This window comes from Trachemys scripta, chromosome 4, assembly GCF_013100865.1.
Source record: "Trachemys scripta elegans isolate TJP31775 chromosome 4, CAS_Tse_1.0, whole genome shotgun sequence".
NCBI lineage: Eukaryota > Metazoa > Chordata > Testudines > Emydidae > Trachemys > Trachemys scripta.
The window spans coordinates 11,765,967-11,780,250 of NC_048301.1; the positions used below are offsets into that span (position 1 = coordinate 11,765,967).

The following is a 14,284-nucleotide window of genomic DNA, read 5'->3' on the forward strand; positions in this document are numbered from 1 at the left end:
GATTACATAGTTAGGCAAATGTAAACTTGCCAAGGCCAATATCGTTCAAAGGGATGATACTACTTTAATCTCCATTTGCAGCCTGAGACACAGCAGCTCCAGTCAGCATTCTTGAATTCTTTTCTTTCACATCTTTGATATAAGCAGATTGTAGCAAGCTCAATTGCTTTCCCATCCCACACCTTCCAATGGCCCAGCTGAGATAAAACGCTTACTAAAGCTTGTGAATATTTTATAGTTGCATTGCAAGTTCTCTGATGACGGTGGTTACACCCATTTTCTAATATGGGCTCTGATCCTGCATGGTGCTGAACCCTTGCAGCTCCCACGGAGGGCGGGGCAGTCAGCACTTTGCAGGATAGATCCCATGAAGTTTAAGGAAGTATGTCAGTCCAAACTATTTGGTGAGATCCAATGACAACATGGCTTTGGATTCATTCAACGTTGTTTATTTAAATCTTCTCCTAAGCCAGCATGTTTAAACCATTTTTCATGTCATGTGAACAATAGCAGTACTATACACACACACTATGCCTATATTTAAGGTTGATGGACATTTCCCATTATAAAGCCCTGTTTTTAATTGCTTATAACTTTACCAGACTTTAACCGTTTAGGCTGAAATTTCATAGGCCAAGTATCTGCCTCAGGCTGAATTAAAAAAAAATCAGATAGAATGGTTCTGCTATTTCTGAGAATGAGGTCAGGAAAAAAATACCTCTTTTTGCCCATACTAAAAAATTCTTACAACTGTTTCATTGAGCAGCTCTAGCGACTCTGTGCTTTGGAGCAGGGACTTGAAATTTGGCAAAGGCATCACCCTAGTTTCAGTGATGTGCCTTTTGCCATCCCTGGAAAACTCCACCCAAACTTGGCCAAGCTATAAGCCTCTGAAAATTGTAGTTCTCACCTGCTCATAGAGGTTGGTTAGAGGCTGGCAATTTTAGTCTACAAAGATGCTGTACTGAGCATGCTCCTTCCCCCCACACCTCCTATGCAGAATTACATTTTAACCAGTTAAACACTTATTTTACACGATGTGAAATCTTCCTCACAGTACTTCCTGGCTTGCTAGCTACATTCTACCCAGCAGGCATAGTTCTGTGACATCAAATAACACAAGTGTCGTTGCAACCCATGGTATCTATGGTTACCATTTAGAAAATCAACATATGCCAACATTTACCACACAATATAAGTGAACATACCATTGCCATTTCCCATATGCTTAGAACTGGAAATAACTCTAGTATTTTAGATTTTACATGTCGACTAAAGGTACACATTGACTTTATAATGGTGACCACTGTAGCTAGTAAATCAGGTGTTGCCGGAAGGATGTCGCAGAGCCTAAATATACTAATGAGATACATTTATTACTTATTTCTATGTTAAATGATGTCCTCATGCACACTGGTTAGCAAGGACATTTGGAATATTATAGTGGTAAGGGAGCAACGCTGTAGTTAAAGTTGCATCGTGATATCTATTTAAGGTCAGCCTTTCTAAGTCCTCTAAAATCAACGTGTTTCGTTGTGTTTATCTGAGATTTGGTGTTCTTCTGGAGGGTGCAGGGTAGGGTTAATGACCTAATCTTGTAGTCATTAGAGCCAGGGGTTCTGGAGATATAAGCCCTGAAAAAATAGCTATTTTTAACTATGTTTCTAGGGGGGGTTGTATGGTTTTGGTTTTGGGGAGATTTTTTGCCCAGAATTGATCAAACCGTTGATGAGCTCTGGGTCAAAATGGTCTCAGTCTATTGAGTATTACCCAAGGTAGTACATGGCACTCCCTAAATCTTTGGAGGACCCAGCTTGAGAACGATATTTAAGACAATGTATATTTTTGCACTGTGCACATGCCAATGCAGAAAAACAGCTCGAGGGGTTCCATCTCTGCCATTTTCTAAGCTTTAAAGCTCGACTGCGGTAAATGCTCTAAAATCCAAAAGGTTAGTTGGATTCCTTTGAAATGTGGTGTGCCTTGTGGGGATGTGGGACAGCTTTAGTGACTCAAATTTGGGGTCACTTGACCAAGGGGTTCCCAAGATTTTGTCCCTCCAAGCACAGTTTATTTCTGATGCCTTGTACTGTTAAACTGAAAGGTTCTAATGACTGGATGACTCTCAGACTTCTTGATAGCTGATGTGAGCTCACCCTTCAATCAACATATCGAAGGGTAAGTTAATCACAAGTCCCCACCGAAGACAAAAAGAGCTTTGGGGACGGAGTGCCTGGAAGTTGCTCCAATTATGAGTCATGGGTGACAATTTTATTTTGGGGGGAATATAATTGAAGTCTTTAGAGGGAAAAAATTAGACAAGTGAATGCATCCTGGGAAGGAATGTGTATTAGGTGGCAGTGGAGTGGGTGTGTAGAAAGGGGAAAGGATTATGGGGAGGGGTAAATGGGGATAGATGATAGGGGAGGTGAAAGAGGTTGGTGGCTCAGATGAGAGAGACACGGCACCCCCCAATTCTGCCAGTGGAGCCCAACCTCTTGCATACCTAGTTCTACCAGTGCACCCCAACCTTCCAGCACCCCAGAACTTTTCCACTGTCACATAGTTGTCCTTCACTCCAGGCTCTGGATGTGAGTCAGGTTATAATAGGAGGGAAGTAATAGTAATAGAAACATTGATATGTGTGGTTAGATGTTTGGCTGCGTGTGTGTGTTCCCTCTATGTGCTACCCCAGCCCTGTGCAGACAGCTGGCACGGCAGACCTTGAGCGAACCACCCAATGACCACAAGATTCAGTAAGGGACAAAGGCACCCAGCCAGGTTTATTGTTGACGAAACATGGTACTAGCATCCTGCAGACGCTACCAGTCCACTAATACATGTATGCCCATAACAATGGACCAGCTCAGTGAACAGCGGGACTTTCCATTCCTCCCTAGGCTAGACAAAGATACTCCCTCTGAGATACACCTTTATATCCCAATACAAACAAGTGAGTACTGTCCCTCTGACATAGTTAGTTACTGCCCTCTAACATAGCTAGTTATCACCCATCACCTTGTACCTGTTGATTTGATTAAAACATTTTTATTATGTACTGTCATCCTGACCTTATCTTTAAGGAGGGGTTAGTGTGTTCCTGTTATCCTTGGGAAATGTTTTTGTACCATCCTTGAGATCAGGATGTTCTGTTACCACTTGATATCAGGATGTGTTTGCGTGAGTACTTTGTGACTAGCACTTCTTAGGAATGTGTATTTCTGCAATAGTCACCCTGTTCTTGGCAGATTCTGTGAGCAGGTCCTGCCTCATACCAGGCCTCTGATACAAGGGCTTATGTCTCAGGCTCTGTTCCTACTACAGTTTGCCAGGGAGTCAAGGCTTTAGGGAGATACATTCCTTGCTTGTGCTGAGGAGACCTGGGTACAATAGTGGGGAGGGTGCCAGGTTTTAGGGGGGAACATTTTAAATGGGTCGGGGGCATGGCTTGGGAGGTATTCTGGAGCAGGCCTGGTGGGGCACAGTGAGTGTGTGCACATGGGGGCTGGAGAGGTGACTGGCTCAGTGCACTAATTGTGAGACATGATATGTACAACTGCCTAAATGACTAACTCCTACCAACAACATATCCGTTCATCTTCAAAAAAAAAACCTAGGAAATTCAATGGCAAAAACTCCATTAACATAGTGTTAAGGTTGCTTGGTGATATGTCATTCTCTTGCAGAATGCTGAGTTGAGCAAAACTAAAGGTCCAGGAAATGCAGAGTTAAGGTTGCCCATACTGTGAAATGGTTCTTAGATTGTACACGTGTGATATTCTTTCTAGGGAGTTGACTAAGTGTGTGCGTGTGCACCAGAATCTGGAACCTCCTGAAGCTTATAGTATCAAGGACCAACGTGAGTACATGCTACATGTATATTGAGGCATTGTTCAAAGAGGATAAAGGGAAGGTGGCATAGACAATTTTTTTTAAATGTTTCCTTTTTGTCCTTTAATAGCGTTATATGGGATTTTGTGTGTAAAAGTGAATGGGAGTGGCAGTGTAAAGATAGGTGTGGTCACAGGGCGTATTGGGGCATGGCTGAACAAGGGCAGAGTTAAGGTTGCATGGGCAACCTTAATTCTCCATTTCCTGGTTTTCAGAAGTTTGAGTTTTGCTCAACTCAGTGTTGTGCAAAGGGACGACATACCACCAAGCAATCTTAATTCTACATTAACGCCGCTTTTTACCATTGAATAAACCTGTGCTTACATCAGATTTTCATGTTAGGGTTGCACTTGACCTTTAACATTCTTAAGAACTGGTTGAAAATGTCCTACAGAATCAAAATCTAGTTCCACTTTTAAAAATACCCTGGTATTGCACTGTGAGATTGATAAACACACAAGTGACAGAGCACTGAGCAACAGATGAGCTCATACTAGTCACTAAACTACAGACAGCTCCCAAAGTTCTGCATGCTCCTGATGACACTTCTTCCGTTATGTTAAGGCTTGAACCGAGTTATGTCTCCTAAAGCAGATATGAGGGTTTCTGTTGCATTAGAATTATAATGAATCAGGGTTTGCCAAATAGAAGGCAAAATTGGCCAGCATTATGTACTGGTATTGTGTGTGGATGTTCTTATTAGGAGAAATTTACCCCTCTCTATGGGGTGAATTTCACCCAGTATAAATAGCCAATCATAATGACATACCTTTAAAATTATAGGAAGGTAGCAACCATCTGAAATCTGTGTGTGTGTGTGTGTAAAGGAGACTCTAAATTCCAGGCTTAACAGAAAGGAAAGCATTTTAATTTCCAGTGTTAGAAAGTATCAGAGTAAAAATGAGTTGCAGTCTGCCTCTGTAAAGGTTACCATTATTTAGAATAAATCAATACATTTGAAAATTGTCATGATTGGCATCAAAGAACTCTGACCTGCAAGAAAAACAGCAAACATTTTTTCCATAGCTAAGTATATGACATACGAAATAATTTTGATTAATTAACATTACATATCTTTTCCTCCCATAAAACATGTGAAAAGGGCTGATTATTCCACATATTCTTATCCGTGTGCAGTGTTTCCATACGCTTGCAACCCAACTATCGCTAAACTAATCAGCACTTGTCTAGGATAAATTCCATTTCCACCAATTATAGCTTAATTGTTGACAGATGGGAACACAAGAGGGAAATATGTGGAATCATTTAGAGGACAGGTGTATAGTCTAGTGCCAGGTGAATTGTTCCATCCCATTAAACCGCTGACTTTTTTCTCTACCCAATAAAGCTTTCACAATACTTTCCTATCCATGGTTGTTAAGTGAGATCTGGAAAGCGTTCACAGAGATATTTTTTTTTAAAACATAGAATCCAAGTAAAACAGTCATTAGTCATTAGCTACCTTTACTGTTTACATTGTCGTCTTCTCAAAATTAATCTCTTTTTTGTTTTATTTTAACAAAATAAAATTTTGTTTTATTCCGTTTGCTTTGTAGGGGTTTTGTCATGCAATCACTGTACCTAGTCTGAACTTTTGGGACAGTGTCAGTTATTTTCTCATGGTTGAAGCAGGCAGAGATGCAAAAATTCATAGATTATAAGGCTAGAAGGGACCATTGTGACAATCTAGTCCGACTCATTACATGGCAGGTACATGCATGGATAGAGGGGATAAGGAAGTACAAGCCTGCAGTTGAGACTCTGAACTGGATATCTGGATTCAAATCTAGTCTCCGCTACAGACTTTCTGATCCTGGGCAAGCCACTTAGGCTGGGAGTTTGAAAAGAGCCTAAGGGAGTTAAAGACCCAAATCCCAATGAAATACAGTTGGTGGTGGGTATCTAACTCCCCTAGGCTCCTATGAAAATCCCAACCATAATATTTCTATATCTGAGTCTGTATCTGTAAAATGGGAATTGTAATACTGAGCTACCTAACATTGTAATACTGAGCTAAATTCATTAATGTTTGTGAGGTCTCAGCATTACAATGATGGGGCCGTCTAAGTATATAGACAATAAATGTCCTAATTTGAAGGATAAAAGAGGTCAAAAATTGAGGGAAGGGAATGTGGGTTTAAGATTGATTATCTTTATTTACTATTTGTTGCTAGGTTCTTTATAGACAGATGGTGGCAACCGGCCCAACTGTGCTCTGATATCTTTATAAATCAGGAGTAGTTCTAGTGAAGTCAACTAAGTTATGCTGGTATAAGTGCAGTCAGAATCCAGCCAAAGGTCATTTGCAGATCTTGAGCTAATTAGATGACATACCGACAAGAGGACGGGGAGGTCAAAGTGTGACTGAATGGCAAGGTAAGGCATGTGTTTTGTTAGTTCCATAATTCCTCTTGTGAGTGTGCTTAGGTACTCGTAAATGTCAATAGGACAAAAGGGTGAGGATGTGCCAGGCTAGGCCCTATGAGCTACCTTGAAGGTGTTTCTCCCCCAAAGAGGGTCTTAAAAGAGAAGAGGGCAGAGCAAAGGTAATAAGGTGAGCAGGGGGCTGAGACAAGAGGAGGAAGTAATTCTCCTGAGAGTCGGGTCATCTGATCCTACAATCCAAACTCACACAACTCCTGCCAAAATCAATGGGCATTTTGCATGTCTCAGGGCTGTAGGACTAGTCTTACCCTTTATTTCTTGTTCAGTGGCATCCCCCTATGTGCCCCCATCTTAGCTGCATCAAAACAGCTGCATGATAAATAATGTCAGTTCCAATATATTGTTGTATATACCCCTGAATTTCTCATTATATTTTTCCACAAAGCAGATGCACCTTCACAATAGTGGCCCTTCAAGACCTGCAAAGATAAATGGGTTTGGTTATATCCGTATCTGCAGTGTTCCTTTGTATTTCTTCATACTTGCACAAACTCTATTTACTTCACAAGAGAAGTAATTCTTAACAGCGTCAGTCTATCCATCCAGTGGGTTTAAAGCATAATCCGAGAACTGAGTTTTTTCAGTGCATGACTCCAGTCCCACCCGGATCGTTTGCCGTTAGAATTCCTTATCAAAGAACTCATCAAACAGAGGGATTCTCTCCGTCTTGGTTCTCACTAGTGCAGGTCTGCGACCCAGCTTTCTCTCTTCTCTTTTCCAGTCATCCGAGTCAGTGCTAGAGCTGTCCCAAAATAGATCTTGTGGCTCCTGATGTTTTACGAACCACATTTCCACTTTACTGCTCTGGCTGGGATAGGATTCAGCCATCTCGTGTCGCTCCAAGAATTCTCCATCCCATGTATTTCCTAAAAACAAGAAAACCATCTTCTTAATTATTCTGGGTTGCACACCCAATTGCAGAGGATTTATCAAGGGTTTACTGTGGAATCGCATCAGAGGAACCCAGGGCCCAATTCCAAAATTTGTGCTAAGCAAACTATTGTTTTTCTTTTCTCTCCTTATGTAAAAAAAATTCTCAGACTGTAAGTGTTAGATGCTGTAGCATATAGGAAAAGGATAATGTCCCTTTCATAGATTCATAGATTCTAGGACTGGAAGGGACCTCGAGAGGTCATCGAGTCCAGTCCCCTGCCCGCATGGCAGGACCAAATACTGTCTAGACCATCCCTGATAGACATTTATCTAACCTACTCTTAAATATCTCCAGAGATGGAGATTCCACAACCTCCCTAGGCAATTTATTCCAGTGTTTAACCACCCTGACAGTTAGGAACTTTTTCCTAATGTCCAACCTAGACCTCCCTTGCTGCAGTTTAAACCCATTGCTTCTGGTTCTATCCTTAGAGGCTAAGGTGAACAAGTTTTCTCCCTCCTCCTTATGACACCCTTTTAAATACCTGAAAACTGCTATCATGTCCCCTCTCAGTCTTCTCTTTTCCAAACTAAACAAACCCAATTCTTTCAGCCTTCCTTCATAGGTCATGTTCTCAAGACCTTTAATCATTCTTGTTGCTCTTCTCTGGACCCTTTCCAATTTCTCCACATCTTTTTTAAAATGCGGTGCCCAGAACTGGACACAATACTCCAGCTGAGGCCTAACCAGAGCAGAGTAGAGCGGAAGAATGACTTCTCGTGTCTTGCTCACAATACACCTGTTAATACATCCCAGAATCATGTTTGCTTTTTTTGCAACAGCATCACACTGTTGACTCACATTTAGCTTGTGGTCCACTATAACCCCTAGATCCCTTTCTGCCGTACTCCTTCCTAGACAGTCTCTTCCCATTCTGTATGTGTGAAACTGATTTTTCCTTCCTAAGTGGAGCACTTTGCATTTGTCTTTGTTAAACTTCATCCTGTTTAACTCAGACCATTTCTCCAATTTGTCTTTAAATAGTTTCTGAGCCTTCTAATGGTGCTCACCATGTTGATGTTCAAGAAGCCATCAGAAACCAGCTAATGTAGCCATCTGTATGTAATTAGGTTCTGAATGTTCATAAATATTTAGTAAAAATGATTATTTGAATCCAAATGTGCCCATTGTGCTTTCTTTATATTGTTGTTGTGTAAAGCAGTGGTTCTCAAACTAGGGCCACCACTTGTTCAGGGAAAGCCCCTGGTGGCCCGGGCCGGTTTGTTTACCTGCCACGTCCGCAGGTTCGGCCGATCCCTCGGCCCGCACCACTTCCTGCAGCCCCCATTGCCCTGTAGCAGTGAACCGCAGCCAGTGGGATCGGCTGAACCTGCAGACACGGCAGGTAAACAAACTGGCCCGGCCCACCACGGGCTTTCCCTGAACAAGCGGCGGCCCTAGTTTGAGAACCACTGGTGTAAACATCATGAGACACAACAGATACATTCTGGAATAACTCCAGTACTAGAATGCCATGTTTATTATTAGACCTGGCTGAATAATAGATTTTTTTGGTTCATTGGCAATCTTGAAAAATTTTAACAAAATGTTTCAGGTCAGACTGAAAACAAAATAAAAAAAAAATGTTGGTGAATGAAAACGTTGCATTTTTTTTTATTCCAGACACATGAAACCTTTTGTCTCAACAAAATCAAAACATTTCATTTTGATTTCAACCATTTTAAATTGTTTTTTGGATTTTTAAAAAAAATCAAATTAAAGGAAAATTTGAAATGAACAGTCCTTTTGAACCAAAAACTCAAAAAGTTGAAAACGGCCAAATGAAATGGTCTGATGTTTTCAGAATATTTTAAATGAACGATTCAGCAAATCGACATGAATTTACGAAATGTTTCAATGTGGCCGAATCTGCATTTTTTCTTGGAAAAGTTTTGACCAAAAAATGTCACTCACCTCTATTTATTCTGCTGTTTCCAAATTTTAAACCAAATATTGTTTTTATGTTTAGTCATAAAGGGGGGAGATTTTATACTTTTATGTACAACGTTTGTTCATTCCCCAAACCCCTTTTTTATAAGTGGTGTGAATTGGTCCCAAAAGCTGTGGCGCACGCGACCCTGATCCAGCAAAATAGATACGTACGTGCTTAACTTCATGCACATGACTGGCTGCAATGAAGTCAAGCCCAAGTTCTTATGTACTTTGCAGGGTCAGGCCAGAGTGCTGAACACCAGGCAGGGTTGAGCTCTATATTTGTAGGTGCATAATGATTAAATCTATGGTGTGATAAGAGGCAGCATAGTTTAGTAGTTGGAGCATAAGGCTGGGAGTCAGGACTCCTGGGTTCTACTGCCAGCAATCATGTCTGCCTATCAAAGGTATTTATATCTCCCCCCCCCCCATTATGATAGTGTCTGAGCACCTCACAATCTTTAATGTGTTTATCCTCACAACGCCCTTGTGAGGTTGTGAAGTGTTTCCCCCCCATTTTACAGATGGGGAACTGAGGCACAGAGACTAAGTGGCATACCCAAGGGCACACAGGAAGTCTGTCACAGAGCAGGGAATTGACACTAGATATCCCAAGTGCTAGACAAATGCCCTAACTGCAGGCCCGTCCGCCCGTTCTTGTAAGGTATCTCAGATGGAAAGCACTGTCTAAGTGGTAAAAGAAGTAATAACATCCCTGGAATGTCTCTCTGTGTCTCCCTCTGAAGTCTACAATATCTATTGAGTCAGTGCGAAGCGATGGACACAGCCGTAGGCATGGCTGAGAGCTCTTTTTGTTCAGGGTATCACCAAGTTCAATCATTATTGGGATTCGCCGTCCGTTACCATCCAATATTTAAGTTTTCAACCATTTTGACTTTATGAATTACACCCGTACTGTGTACAGCTACAGCAAGGCATGTACCTACACTACATCAAGCATCCTAGACCATTGTGATATCAGAGGTAATGCAACCAATCACCACCCTGACTCTACAGCTAATTTGCATGGAACAATTTCATTGGTTGTATGAGGGAGCCTGCACAGAGGAGAGAGTACTTGGCCTAGCTGCGCACCTGTGGACCCAACTGCCACCTGCATTAAAGAACACAAATTTCCCAGCACAACCTCCCAAACATAAATCAGCACAACCACCCACACAACAACACAACTAGGACACACAATAACCCGAAGCACACACAGCCCTTCCCTGCAGCACACCCCCCTCACTCTCCGCCTGTAGAAATAAACACAAATCTCCCAGCACAACTTGCTCAACACAACAGCCCACCCAACAGCCCACCCAGCATACCCAATAACCCCAAACATTAATCTGAAGCCTAGAATGTCTGTTGAGTCAGTGTGAAGCGAGAAAAACAGCTACAGGCATGGCTGAGAGCTCTTTTAGTTCAGAATATCAGCAGGTTCAATTGTCACTGGCAGATGCAGTCTGTAACTGCCCATTTTTTAATATCTGAGACATTTTCAGCTTTTTTGCAGCCTTGACTTTACAGCTGTGAGACGGCACGGGCCTGCAGCGGCTAGTTATTATTATACAGCATAAGCAAAAGATACTTGATGTGATTATGACAATAGTGCTTTTGCAATGATCTATACTGTGCTGGGTCTTCATAAATCAAGAAAAGGAAACCCCAAAGTGTAAAGTGGAAGGGAAATTGTGCTAGGAAAGATGAAGGTGCAGACAAAGCAACCAGATTCTGATGCCAGCTACATCACTGGAAAGCTCCATTTGTTTTAATGGCATTATTACTGCAGAGATCAGAATCTTGCCCAAATTCAAACCACTCAGAGCCCGGGTAACCCACACACCTCCTGGGTGTGGTGCTCTGTCCCCTCTAGTGGCACCGAGACCACTTAGAGATTAATGAGTCTGCTACAGATTTAGCTAAGGGCCCTGGGGCTTTTAGCTCATGCAGTAGAGGCTCACGCATTTAGCTCCCGAGATCCCAGGTTCGCTCCTGTCCGCTGCCGACCAGAGTCTCTCGGCGTTACACCTGATTCACATCTCACACTTGTATATCTACCTTAACTTCATTGAAGTGACTCTGGATTTATGCCATTGACAGTGAGATCTGAATCAGGCCCTTGAGTAGTGTGAAAAAAAATGTGAACAGAGTTAAAGGGTTCAGAGACGCAGTTCCGAATGAGTTCTTCATCAAATGAATTAGAGGGGACAGGAGCCCGCTCCACCGTGAATTTGTATTAATTGCTAGGGCTGTACCATATGTGTAGTGTAATCAACGGCTGACTACAGTGCATCCCGACAGGTAGGCTATGGTGGAGTCACTGCTCTATTGAGTACTACGCACATGGACTGAGCAGAGCCATCCGTATAAACTCTTCATCAAAAGGAGTCAGACGCTCCTCAGTCTCAAAGGCCTCTCTGTGGAACAGCATCACTTCAGGGTTAGCCGGATTTTGTTTTGCTGTCCTTGGCTGACTCCAGACCCTTCAGTCGCAAGGGCCCAGTTCAAGGTATTCCATCAGGAGGCAGGTTGCACTCTCCTAGCTATCTGAATGGCAGCTTGTGTTATTTTCAGCACTCCCTGAGCAATGTGGTCCTGGCATGACCTGTGAATGCAGTGATCTCTGTTCCCCATAAATATGACTATGCAGTAGAATGTGCCTTGCGTGGCCATCCAACCAATCAGTAAAAACTGGGCATCTAGTAGAGATAACCTGTAATTAAAGGTTTAACCAAAGTGTACCAGAAACCACAGGGTGCACTGTAAAGGGTTTCTTTAGGACAATAGGTTGCCTTTTGAAGGTGGCTTTAGTGCAGCTATTTAATTAAAATATCTTTTGCCAGCCATATTCAGCTGTGACTCCCTTTCCTCTCTGGTCCAGCAACACTCCTGAGTCTTTGGGGTTCTTCACCATCTTCCCTTAGAGCTAGTGGGCCTGAATCTGATCTCAGATTCACACTCACTTTCATCCAGGGCATGAGGCTAAAGGTGAAATTCAGCCCTCTGCCGCTGAATTCAGCCTTCAGGCCAGCAGAAGCCTGTGTTGAGGGCTCACGTAGGATGAAAGTGGAGCCTGGGCCTTGGCACCCCAACGCTACAAACAGATAAATTTCATCCACAGAGACCCTCACTCACCTACACACCAAAAGCTATACCCATCTGTGATGGGGTGCCTACCCCACACAAGCATAGCAGGGGTTTCTCATGCCCTGTCCCAGAAGAAGCAATGGAGGTGAGTCCTCCAAGGGATCCAGAGAGGCTGCGTAAAACACAGCCAATCAGGGGGTGGGGGGGGGAGAATTTCAGGGAGCAACCAATCCAGGCCCGGCAGGCTCAGATAAAAAGGAGCTGCAGAGCAAAGTAGGATCAGTTGCTGCTAGGAGCCTAGGGAGTAAGGCCTGCGTCCCTGGAGGACTGAGAGAACTAGAAGCATCTTGGACAGAGCAGTGACTGCCTCCTAGGACTGAGCTGCTGAGTGCCCTGAGGTGAGGGCAAAGAAGGCGCTGGGGCCATGGGGAAGTGGCCCAGGGAAACAGAGCCGCATTGACAGAGGTGACAGAGGAGCCGCAGGAGGTTGCTATTTACAAAGTCCCTGGGTTGGGGCCCAGAGTAGTAGGTGGGCAAGCCCAGGTTTTCTACACCCCCCCCCCCCAGCTCTCATCACTGGGAAAGAGGCTGGGCAATAGGACAGTGATATGCACATTGCCCCCTCCCTTTCTCCCCCCAAGAAGGCAGAAACAGAGATGATGACCTAACTGGAGGGCTGAGTTGCAAAGAGGTTGCTACGGTTCTGGGAGCTGAGAGAGGAGCCGTAGGCGGGAGCAGAGACAGAGTGCCGATGTGAGTGTTGGCCATGAGCTAATCCCCAGCATGACCAGGAGGAGGCGCCAGTCTAGCGATGAGGACTGCGCCCCGTGACACCATCCCATTGCTAAGGAGACGTGAGTGCAAACTGGACAGACTTTTTTGAAATTTGGACAACTATGACATTGAAAATATAAGCAGAATTTCTGGAAGCCCCGTTTTTTTTTGTTATGCCCATAATGTTTTCCTAGAAGTCTAACTTATCACTGCTTTTGCTCCGTTCTCTTCCCCAGCGAGGCTAAGGAAGCAAAAGCATTACATGTTACACATACCGTTCTGGCCATGAGCTTTCTGTTCCCTGCCTCAATCTGTGTGTATCTTGGATTCTCTCTTCACGTGGGCCCAGCCTGCTGGTCTTTACAAAGACCAGAGTTATGCTGCTGTGTGCCATCCAGAGCCCCAAACATGTGGTTCAGCCACGTTCACCAATGGAGCCAGGGGAAAGAAGGCAGCTGCTGAAGAAACTACTCTGGGAGAGGTTAGATGAGTCAGCGAGAAGAGGTTGTAGCTGGCAAGGGTGGCCAACTATCCATGTACATGGGCCAGAGGCAACCAATCACTGGTAATCCACTGGGTGTTGGCAGCTTTCCAAACACCTCTTGCGCAAATTGAAGCCTTTGCCAAGAGAGCTGTGTGGCTCAGGGTCAGGTTAGGAGCAAGAGAAGGCCAGTGTTGATGTACAAGGTAATGTCACCGGCTGGCTGGCCCCTTAAGGAGACTCCGACTCACCCTTGTCTGCGATGGTCAATGATTGGCTACCGTTCCGGCTAATCCTAACTGGCTGGCGATCAGGTAGCCTTGGCTAATGATTGGACACCCTGTGAGAGGGTTTGCACAAATGACTGGGGGAGCTCAACTGAAGAGAAGAGCTTCAGGAGAGAGTTCACGCCTTGGGACTAGCCTTGAGGGGACTGAGCAGCAGAGGGGAAGGAGACTCCTGAGGTGGGGCTGAGCAAAAGCCAACCCACAGGTAGATGGCTTTTGCCTGCTGTCTACAGAGTCCCTGGACTGGAACCCAGAGGAGAGGGCAGGCCTGGGTTCCTCTACCAGCTACCGGAAAAGGTGGTGTATAGACCCTGAGGCCAAGGGTGGAAGGACTGTTGAGTCGAGACTTGGACCCAAAGACTCAGCTTGAGGCCACAGGACTATTGTTTGTTGGCCTTTCTGTTACCCCAGAATGGGTGGAGTAACCAGGCCAAAGGGCTGAGTCAA

The 14,284-nt window shown here is 44.0% G+C and overlaps 1 protein-coding gene across 1 annotated transcript in view; it reads right to left on the reverse strand.

Moving 5' to 3' along the window:
* Positions 1–2,777: 2,777 nt before the first annotated feature.
* CCDC198 (coiled-coil domain containing 198) overlaps positions 2,778–14,284 on the reverse strand; it is a 29,097-nt gene continuing 17,590 nt past the window's right edge. The window contains exon 6 of the mRNA XM_034769648.1: positions 2,778–7,202. Coding sequence (XP_034625539.1) covers positions 6,955–7,202 — 248 coding nt within the window. The 3' untranslated portion in view covers positions 2,778–6,954. The remainder of the gene's footprint in view (positions 7,203–14,284) is intronic.